The 11,130-nt window shown below is 43.2% G+C and overlaps 1 protein-coding gene across 1 annotated transcript; it reads left to right on the forward strand.

Annotated features, from left to right (window-relative positions):
- Window positions 1–1,244: 1,244 nt before the first annotated feature.
- LOC112228962 (ras-related protein Rab-1B) lies at window positions 1,245–5,390 on the forward strand. The gene is made up of 6 exons (XM_024394782.2): window positions 1,245–1,590; window positions 2,522–2,594; window positions 2,736–2,831; window positions 2,949–3,044; window positions 3,134–3,265; window positions 3,441–5,390. The coding sequence occupies exons 1-6, from the start codon at window positions 1,577–1,579 to the stop codon at window positions 3,633–3,635; spliced, it is 606 nt and encodes a 201-aa protein (XP_024250550.1). The 5' UTR covers window positions 1,245–1,576; the 3' UTR covers window positions 3,636–5,390.
- The last annotated feature ends 5,740 nt before the right edge of the window (window positions 5,391–11,130 follow it).

Below are 11,130 nucleotides of genomic sequence, written 5' to 3' on the forward strand. Positions count from 1 at the left end.
CCCTCCATGAAAAAAAGTGATGTCATTGTGTTCTGTGAATGAGGAGTCATTCCTCAATATCTATATTATCGTGATCGTGCGCTATTATACTGAACAGAATATAAACTCAACATGCAACAATTTCAATGATTTTACCGAGTTACACTTCATGTGAAATAAATTCATTAGGCCCTAATCTATGGATTTCACATGACTGGGCAGGAGTGCAGCCATGGGTGGGCCTGGGAGGCCATAGACTCCACCCACTTGGGAGCCAGGCACACCTACTGGGGAGCCAGGCCCGGCCAATCAGAATGAGTTTTTCCCCACAAAAGGGCTTTATTACAGATATAAACACATTAGCTGTCTGGGTTGCTGGTCTCAGACGATTCCGCATGTAAAGAAGCCGGATGTGGAGGTCCTGGGCTGGCATGGTTTCACATGGTCTGCGGTTGTGAGGCTGGTTGGACATATTGCCCAATTCTCTAAAATGACGTTGGAGACGGCTTATGGTCGAGAAATGAACATTGAATTTTCTGGCAACAGCTCTGGTGGACATTCCTGGAGTCATGCATGACAATTGCACTCTCCCTCAAAACTTGAGATATTTGTGGCATTGCGTTGTGTGACAAAATTGCACATGTTAGAGTGTTTTTTTATTGTCCCCAACACAAGGTGGACCTGTGTAATGATTATACTGTTTAATCATCTTCTTGATATGCCAAACCTGTCAGGTAGATGAATTATCTTGTCAAATGAGAAATGCTCAGTAACAGGGATGTACAAAAAATGTGTGCACACAATTGGAGAGAAATAAGCCTTTTGTGCTAATGGAACATTTCTGGGATCTTTTATTTCAACTCATGAAACATGGGAACAACACCTTACATCAGTGGTTCCCAACCAGTAGTACTAGGACCCCTGGGGGTACTTGAAGACTCCTGAGACCATAGGCTTACTGGTAAAATGCACATGAGGAGGTACTTAAGGGGTAATGCAGGCAGAGCAAAATACAGTTGGTGGTACAGTAAACGAAAATGGTTGGTAACCCTGCTTTACATGTTGCGTTTATATTTTTGTTCAGTATATTTATAACATTTGTGCATGATGAATAAATACGCCTCCTTTGGTAAGAACGTGTCAACGTGTACTGTTACAGGCCACAGTTGAATCCCCGGAGCAAGCTGAACCAGATAACGTAAGAAGGGCTTTTGACTGAACTACGTTTCCCATTTGTGTAGGACCACGATTTGACGTCATCACTCAATGACACCTGCGCACAGTGCCGCAAAAGACCAGGGAAGACAAGTAAAAAGGGAGACAGAGGAAAACAACACGCGAAAGAAAGGAATGTGTATCAAGCAACAAAACGAATTCTAGTCGCTGAACACTTACTCAGCGAACCAACGAAGTATACACAGCCTCTTGGCTCGTGAATTTGTAGAAGAATTTGCCAAACGCGGTTTGGCGAGCTAGCTAACGTCGTTAACAAGTATTCTTTCTTCCTACGCGTTAGCAACGCAGCTAGCTAGCTACCAAGAGGATACGCGTGTGTGACCCAGACAAGAGCCGAGAAATCACGTATTTTGGACACACCATGAATCCTGAATAGTGAGTGAAGTTTGTGATATTTAGTTTTTGTTAGCTCCGTGTCCAGTAACAGCAGATGAGGAGACGTAGCTAGCTAACTCAAACGCGTAACAAAATATATTGCGTCATCACTTGTTTACATATTTGTTCCCGAACATCTGCTATAATATCGGGTTGTTTTACATAGTAGCTACAATGTTGTCATCATCATACCAATAGCTATGTTGACATAAAATTGCTGATCTAACGTTGGTTAGCTAGTTTGCTGAATTATTTATCCGTTATTTTACCAGGTAAATTGACTGAGAACACGTTCTCATTTGCAGCAACGACCTGGGGAATAGTTACATAGGAGAGGAGGGGGATGAATGAGCCAATTGTAAACTGGGGATTATTAGGTGACCGTGATGGTTTGAGGGCCAGATTGGTAATTTAGCCAGGACACCGGGGTTAACACCCCTACTCTTACGATAAGGGCCATGGGATCTTTAATGACCTCAGAGAGTCAGGACCACGGCACCCTACACAGGGCAGTGTCCCCAATCGCTGCCCTGGGGATTTTTTTTAGACCAGAGGAAACTGTGCCTCCTACGGGCCCTCCAACACCACTTCCAGCAGCATCTGGTCTCCCATCCAGGAACTGACCAGGACCAACCCTGCTTAGCTTTAGGAGCAAGTCAGCAGTGGTATGCTGAATGAACCAATGAATTGGAGTGGAGATATGAGTCTCGTCGCCTTTCTCTTTCTTCCACGTTTTCCTCTTGGACATTTCATTGTACACCCTTGCAGCTGTAGTTTAGCTATAATAAACTAATTTCAGATGGAAATGACTATAAACTAGCCTAACTCGTCAGAGACCTAAATGAAAAGTCAATGCTGGCGGTTTGATAGAATAGATCTGTTAGTCTCTAACCATTATTTGTTAGCCTCTAAAACCTGGTTTTCCCCGTAGTGACTACCTGTTCAAGCTGCTTCTGATCGGCGATTCAGGGGTGGGCAAGTCTTGCCTCCTGCTTCGATTTGCGGTAAAAAAATAAAATAAACGATCAGTGTTATTGGCACGTTGATCAGTTTTCAGCTTTCAATCAACATTTGGATATTGTGTGTCTGTGTCGAGTTTGTTGATTATATATGCGTGTGTGTTTTTTTTAAATGATGCATTTCAGGATGACACCTACACGGAAAGTTACATAAGCACCATCGGCGTGGACTTCAAAATCCGAACTATTGAATTGGACGGCAAGACAATCAAACTACAGATTGTGAGTTGAATCCAGCAAGCCTGGCAGCTGTCGGGAAGTGTCATTGCAGTTCATGCTTGCAGCCATGTAGTGTTTTTGGAAAATTAACATCTTGTTTTTCTTGTCTTATGTCTGTAGTGGGACACTGCTGGTCAGGAGCGGTTTCGCACCATCACCTCCAGCTATTACAGAGGAGCCCATGGTATCATCGTTGTCTATGATGTAACAGATCAGGTTAGTGACGCCTCTCCACAAAGGAGATTCCTTAACATCTATGAGTTAACGTTTATTTATTGACCACATATAACGGAGGTATTTTCTAGGAGTCTTACAACAATATAAAGCAGTGGCTGCAGGAAATCGACCGCTATGCCAGCGAAAATGTCAACAAACTGCTGGTGGGTAACAAGTGTGACCTCACCACCAAGAAAGTAGTAGACTACACAACAGCCAAGGTGAGTCCACAGGAAACATGCGGAATCGGATACAGATGAATCACAGTACTTGAATTCAGCATGTCGCTAGAGTACACTTTATTATCAACTGTTAGGACACACTGTGTTTTACTTGCAATGGAAGCACCCTACTACTGCAGTCAGACTGGTTGACATGTGTCTCACCCTCCTCAAGGAATTTGCTGACTCCCTATCCATCCCCTTCCTCGAGACCAGTGCTAAGAACGCAACCAACGTGGAGCAATCCTTCATGACCATGGCGGCTGAGATTAAGAAGCGCATGGGGCCCGGGGCCACGACAGGAGGAGACAAACCCAACCTGAAGATTGATAGCACCCCAGTAAGGCAGTCTGGAGGAGGATGCTGTTAGGACTGCCCTGTCCCCTCCTCTCAACTCCAGAGGCCCAGGGGTAGAGTGACAGTACTGGGGTGGAGCTGACAGAACAGGAAAATATGGTGATGGAGGTGGTGGGATCTTCAAGAACTGACTGAAATTTTTTTCATTATTTTTTTTCTCATCTTGACCTATGCCCATAATTAAGTGAGAAGGGTTTGTGTCCAAGGAGCAGTTCCCCTCCCCCCCAACACACTCTTTTTATTCACAAATATGCACAGAATTAGAAACATCTTTGAAAAATGTGGTTGGCATTGTTAGGCATGAAAAATGTTTTTAGCTATTCAAGCACTAATCCAGTATCTATCTGTAGCACTGGCTGTTTAAACACACACACGGTCGAAAGAAATCATGGATGTTCTTTCAACAATGGCTGACTACATAACTACCCTTGATGGCCTTTGTGGTTCCTAGTCAGACTGTTGATCGTTGAAGGTGAAATAAGAGGACCATTGTGCCAGTTAAACCAGAGGCTTTATGGACACACTCCAGAGGAAAAATAGTGAAGACGAGCGCTGTTTGTGTCATCTGTCCTTTCGGGAATTGAGATTCAAATTGGGAAGTTGTCATTGGGCCCATGCGCATAATATATAGGTTGTAATAGGGTTGCTGTTGAGGAGAAAGAGAAGACTGGGTGAAGTAAATAACAGGCTTTCTATCAAAACAAAGTTCAAAGTGGGGACAACATGGCAAATGGAAATCTGCAATCACGGCGTCCACATCTTTAATGTCTGTTTTAATCGTTGTTATATAATACTATTATTACATGGTGGTTTTACCACTGTGATTTTGTTTTGATTCTCTCTTCTAATCGAGACTGTGTGTAAGCAGTAAGTGTGTTATTGCTGTTTGATGAATTAGAGCATAACCGAAGAACCAAATGCAGTTGACCTTTCTGTCTGGAGTGGTAGCTGGCTGTAAGCATCAGGAGTTTTCAGGCATGTCCAATCCTTTAGCGTTGAGTTTGATCTCAAGTCACAATGCTCCTGTACCAGTACCATCAGACCTTTTACATGCTCACTATAATACCGTATGGACACCCTCTGGTTGATAAGGTAACATATTACAGTACTAACTCAACCATGCCATTAGTCACCATGGTCCAGCATTGCAACAAGGTTTGGATATTTGTTAGACAATATTTTGGGGAGAGTATGGCAGATTACGTAGCCTGCTACAGTTGTTTTCACGTTTAACTGCTTCCTCAAACTTTTAGTTTCGGATATGTCTATTCTAATGACATGTTCGGGGGAAGAGAGAGAATGGACCTCGGAGAAAAAAAAATCACCAGCGTCTCAAATTAGTATGGGATTTCAAGCAAGAGGAACACTTTTGCTTTCCTGAGTAAATACTGTAGAGCTGATGACTGTGGGAATTCCACTTTCTTAAGCATCACCGTTGATATCCTTGCCTTTTTGATGAAGAAGTATCTTGCGATTGGTTGGTAAACACACAAAGGTTGCTGGGTTTTTCCATTTAGTGAAATTTGACCCATTTAAATAGTTGGCTTCCTTAATATATTCTCTCTGGTTTACATTTCCCCTTTAAATGACAAATAGATTATTTCTAATCCACTAATTCAATCATTTGGCTTTTGGTCAGGGAAGCGATATAATGGAAAGATTGCGGCACGATGGTTATTTCTTCTTTGCTGTGGACAATGTAACATGCTCTTAATGCCCAGAAGATATTGGGAGTCCATAGTAATAAAGTATATTGTTATTATTGCCATTATTGTGTGTTTACTGTGTATCTGTTTTGTACATATTTTTTCAGGTGAATGTGATACCTGTAATGACCAGTAGAGGTCAGTCAGCACAGAAACAATAGCTCGTCTGCGAGTTTTACACCATTTGACATCAGAGAGTTGTGCATGCTCATGCTGTTCCTCTTCTAGCTCTCGTAGGCCTACTCTTTTTCATGTCAGGGAATGACTTAAAAACAGCATGATCTCTACACACATATGCCACAAGGATGATTAATGTAAAGATAGTTTGTCGATGCTGGATGGAGTGTGCAGGGTGTCCATTCTATCCTGTTCATTTTTAGCCTGTTCTTACATATAAGTCATTGCCAAAATAAAGGAAACACTGGAGTAAATTAGGAATAAAAAATCTATTGAAAGCAGGTGGTTCCTGAGTCAATTAAGCAGTTAACATCCCATCCTGCTTAAGGTCATGTGTAAAAATTCCCAGTTTACCATTATTTTGGCTATCATGGCTAGAAGAAGATGTCTCAGTTACTTTGAAAGAGGGGTCTCAACGGAGAATAGGGGGTTTAAAGTGTGTGTGTGTGCTAGTCACCAGATCAACGCAATTGAACAATAATGGGAGATTCTGGAGCGGAGCCTGAGACAGCGTTTTCCATCAACAAAACACCAAATGGTGGAGTTTCTCGAGGAAGAAAGTCGCATCACTCCAATAGAGTTCCAGACACTTGTAGAATCTATGCCAAGGCTTGAGCTGTTCTGGGGGCTCGTGGTAGCTCACCGCCCTATTAAGAAACTTTATGTTGGTGTTTCCTTTATTTTGGCAGTTACCTGTATGTGGACGAGCAAGCTACAGTACCAACTGGTACCTGTGTGGACTGGATCACAGTTGTCTGTCCATAGTGTAATATTGTGTAGTATTCAGTGTTTCCCCTATATGCATTTAGCTAAATTGTTGCCGGCACTGGGGGGGAAAAAGGTATATATTTGTTATAATGTAGACGTATATATGTATGCCCCAGGAAGACTCCATTCTCACCATAGCAGTGAGCCTGTTTTACATTCTACTTCCCACTAGGGGCGCAACTATAGTTTTAGAAGTGGAGGTTGGACAAACACTCCAAACAGCCTACCCGACCACTCGGAGGCGTCTGTATGGTCCTGAAGTACACCGTTGGCTCGTTTTGTATCACATTCCAATGAGGAAAATGCAATTTCAGAATCATGTCCTCCCCCTGTCCGCAGTGAAAGTTGTGCCCCTGCTTCCCACACTAATAAATGTGAAAGTATGAAACCATGCTATTTTACAACAGTCTAAATCTGAAACATTAGTCAGGGTGATATTTGCTAGTACAGTAGGATCTGCTGTAGCCTATGAAATTCTCAACTGCATTCTGATGTCTTCTTGGTCCCCTGGCCCAGTCAGCTATGGAAAACCCCACAGAAATTAGATCAGGCCTTGGTGAGTTTGATCAAGCATGCATAAGCATCAATATGTCTGTTGGCATGCTACTGTCAGTGTTGGTGTATAAGTTCTCCAGAGTTGGCCTGGTGTTAGTGAGTCTGTGCAGTGTGTCGGTGTTGATATGACCACGAGTTCATGTGTTTTTTGTACCCATCACGATACTCACCCTGCTGCAGAACCCCAGGTCCTGGGCGGATGTGTGGGGGGGAACCTGGTGTGGCTGAGGAACCAGGTGGTGGCACCACTGATTGAGGAACTGGTGTGTATGCTGTATGCTGCCCATGCTAGTGCCCTGCACTGGACCCACCACTGCCATCTTCATCGTTCCTCTCTTCTTTGGCGTGGGTAGAGCAATGCAGCTTATAGACATTAGTAGACTGCTTGACATTTCCACCATTATTACTATACCCATCTCTGTTTCACATCAACACTTGCAGCCCATTTCCACCATGTTATTGAACAGCTGCACCTCAAAGAAGACACTTTGGCAGTTATCCTGCTCCTGCACGTAAGGCAAACAGTTACAGAAGCCTTGAAACCAGACACGTTTAATACACGCATGCACTTAAATACAAACATACGGTGCCTTCGGAAAGCATTCAGACTCCTTGACCTTTTCCACAATTTGTTACGTTACAGCCTCGTTCTAAAATTGATTGAATAAATGTTTTTCCTCATCGATCTACACACAATTCCCAATAATGACAAAGTGAAAACAGGTTTTTAGACATTTTAGCACAAACTGGAACGAACTACAAAAATCTCTGAAACTGGAAACACTTACTCCCTCACTAGCTTTAAGCACCAACTGTCAGAGCAGCTCACAGATTACTGCACCTGTACATAGCCCACCTATAATTTAGCCCAAACAACTACCTCTTTCCCAACTGTATTTAATTTTTATTTATTTATTTATTTTGCTCCTTTGCACCCCATTATTTTTATTTCTACTTTGCACATTCTTCCATTGCAAAACTACCATTCCAGTGTTTTACTTGCTATATTGTATTTACTTTGCCACCATGGCCTTTTTTGCCTTTACCTCCCTTCTCACCTCATTTGCTCACATTGTATATAGACTTGTTTATACTGTGTTATTGACTGTATGTTTGTTTTACTCCATGTGTAACTCTGTGTCGTTGTATCTGTCGAACTGCTTTGCTTTATCTTGGCCAGGTCGCAATTGTAAATGAGAACTTGTTCTCAACTTGCCTACCTGGTTAAATAAAGGTAAAATAAATAAAATAAATAAAAAAGGTTGTTGTCCTGGCACCAAATCAAATCAAATTTATTTATATAGCCCTTCGTACATCAGCTGATATCTCAAAGTGCTGTACAGAAACCCAGCCTAAAACCCCAAACAGCAAGCAATGCAGGTGTAGAAGCACGGTGGCTAGGAAAAACTCCCTAGAAAGGCCAAAACCTAGGAAGAAACCTAGAGAGGAACCAGGCTATGTGGGGTGGCCAGTCCTCTTCTGGCTGTGCCGGGTGGAGATTATAACAGAACATGGCCAAGATGTTCAAATGTTCATAAATGACCAGCATGGTCGAATAATAATAAGGCAGAACAGTTGAAACTGGAGCAGCAGCACAGTCAGGTGGAAGTTGAAACTGGAGCAGCAGCATGGCCAGGTGGACTGGGGACAGCAAGGAGTCATCATGTCAGGTAGTCCTGGGGCATGGTCCTAGGGCTCAGGTCAGTTGAAACTGGAACAGCAGCATGGCCAGGTGGACTGGCCACACGGCTTGGTCTCTGACCTCCTCCATATAGGCTGTCTCATCGTTGTTGGTGATCAGGCCTACCACTGTTGTGTCATCGGCAAACTTAATGATTGTGTTGGAGTCATGCCTGGCCGTGCAGTCATGAGTGAACAGGGAGTACAGGAGGGGGCTGAGCACGCACCCCTGAGGGGCCCCTGTGTTGAGGATCAGCGTGGCAGATGTGTTGTTACCTACCCTTACCACCTGGGGGTGGCCCGTCAGGAAGTCCAGGATCCAGTTGCAGAGGGTGGTGTTTAGTCCCAGGGTTCTTAACGTATTGATGAGCTTTGAGGGCACTGTGGTGTTGAACGCTGAGCTGTAGTCAATTAATAGCATTCTCACGTAGGTGTTCCTTTTGTCCAGGTGGGAAAGGGCAGTGTGGAGTGCAATAGAGATTGCATCATCTGTATATCTGTTGGGGCGGTATGCAAATTGGAGTGGGTCTAGGGTTTCTGGGATAATGGTGTTGATGTGTGCCATGACCAGCCTTTCAAAGCACTTCATGGCTACAGACGTGAGTGCTACGGGTCGGAAGTAATTTAGGCAGGTTACCTGAGTGTTCTTGGGCACAGGTACAGGTGGTCTACTTAAACATGTTGGTATTACAGACTCGGACAGGGAGAGGTTGAAAATGTCAATGAAGACACTTGCCAGTTGGTCAGTGCATGCTCGGAGTACACATCCTGGTAATACGCCTGGCCCTGCGGCCTTGTGAACGTTGACCTGTTTAAAGGTCTTACTCAACATCTACAGAGTGTGGGATCACACAGTCGTCCGGAACAGCTGATTCTCTCATGCATGTTTCAATGTTACTTACCTCGAAGCGAGCATAGAAGTAATTTAGCTCGTCTGGTAGGCTCGCAAATATTCCGGGTAGCCATTTGATTGCCTGTTCATGAGTCTTATGGCTTGGGGGTAAAAACTGTTGAGAAGTATTTTTGTCCTAGACTTGCCAATCCGGTACCGCTTGCCATGCGATAGTAGAGAGAACCGTCTATGACTGCGGTGGCTGGGGCCTTTGACAATTTTTAGGGCCTTCCTCTGACACCGCCTGGTGTAGAGGTCCTGGATGGCAGCCAGCTTAGCCCCAGTGATGTACTGGGCCGTACGCACTACCCTCTGTAGTGCCTTGAAGTCGGAGGCCGAGCAATTGCCGTACCAGGCAGTTGTCGTGTCTTTGGCTATGCCGGATTAAGTGATATGACATGCTATTCTATAAAATAATTTCTCCGTCATTAATATTACCTGATTGAGCTAATCATGTAAATGTAATTAACTAGAGAGTCAGGCACCACAAAATAATATTTATAGAGCTGTTATCTTCCGAATAAACTCTTAAAGACCTAGTAATATTTTACAATAGACGTCAATATCAATTGTCATCTTAATTCAGGCTCATCTGAAAGTTGTAAATTCTTTTATCTGCACGAACCCTGGCTAACAATTTGAATCAGCAATACAAAATTGGGTTTAATTATTTATTTACTAAATACCTAACTAATTACACATACACACAATTAATCATAACTTGATTACAAATTACATCATAAAGGAAAACGTCCCTAGCGGGCGGAACAGATATGACAGCTTGTTACACAAAGGAAAAGGGGCTGGGTTGAGTGAAAGAGCGGGAGACTGAGGAACAAAGGGAAAAAGCTGTGCTATCATAAATACAGTGTCTTATGCATTCTAAATTACCGCCCATTTGGAAAAGGAAAATGCAATAAATATTTACTCTGAGCTGCGCTTCAGTAGGTTGGTGGTAGATGGAAGGCCGTGTTCCAAACCGAGTCCTTTGTCCTTTGAAGAATGTCTCTGGTGGTCAATTGGATATGTTGTAGTAACGTCGTTGTGTGGTAGACGGGATACTCTGTCTGTTCCTTCCTAACCTGCGTTTGCAGCTGCGGTTGCTAACTCAACGGCTAGGAGATATCACTTCTGTAGTGAATAAGAGTTCAATGTTCATACCATTCGCAACCAAAGCTCACGCTTATGTTGGCTTCATTCTGTAGTTATTATCTGAACCATTCTGACATAGGACCGTCGTCCTCACGTCCTCGGAACAGGAAGTTATGTTGTTGTCAAGGCTTTATATAGGAAGGGAGAAATGGGGTGTGTTTCATAGTTTACAACCTCTGTCTCTTCACGTGGGCGGGCCACTGAGTGGCGGCAATATCTTATGAAAACCCACATTTTAGAAGCTAAAATCACATTTCATCCCATCACAAATCATTTCATATTCAAACATTTAAATTGAACAACAATTCCATGTGAATCTGATAACTCTGATGTGTAGACTTTCCACTGTAGAGTTTATGTCATCTTATCATTGATGAGAATGTCTCAGATGACAACCGAACTGACATCATATTCATTAAGTACCACCGCATATGTTCAATTGTTCGGATTACCAGAATATAGTTCATTTCCCCCCACATTCTGATGTTCCCAGAATCTCTGTTAACCAAGGGTTTTTTAAATGTAACCTCAGTAGGGTAGAGAGAGGATTAAAGGGGGAAGAGGTATTTATGACTGTC

Source organism: Oncorhynchus tshawytscha, linkage group LG30 (genome assembly GCF_018296145.1).
Source record: "Oncorhynchus tshawytscha isolate Ot180627B linkage group LG30, Otsh_v2.0, whole genome shotgun sequence".
NCBI lineage: Eukaryota > Metazoa > Chordata > Actinopteri > Salmoniformes > Salmonidae > Oncorhynchus > Oncorhynchus tshawytscha.

Excerpts from the sequence above, each read along its gene's own strand:
- LOC112228962 (XM_024394782.2), top strand. Across the intron at positions 2,832-2,948 it reads AGACAATCAAACTACAGATT|TGGGACACTGCTGGTCAGGA; the intron begins GTGAGTTGAATC and ends TTATGTCTGTAG. Across the intron at positions 3,045-3,133 it reads TCTATGATGTAACAGATCAG|GAGTCTTACAACAATATAAA; the intron begins GTTAGTGACGCC and ends GGTATTTTCTAG.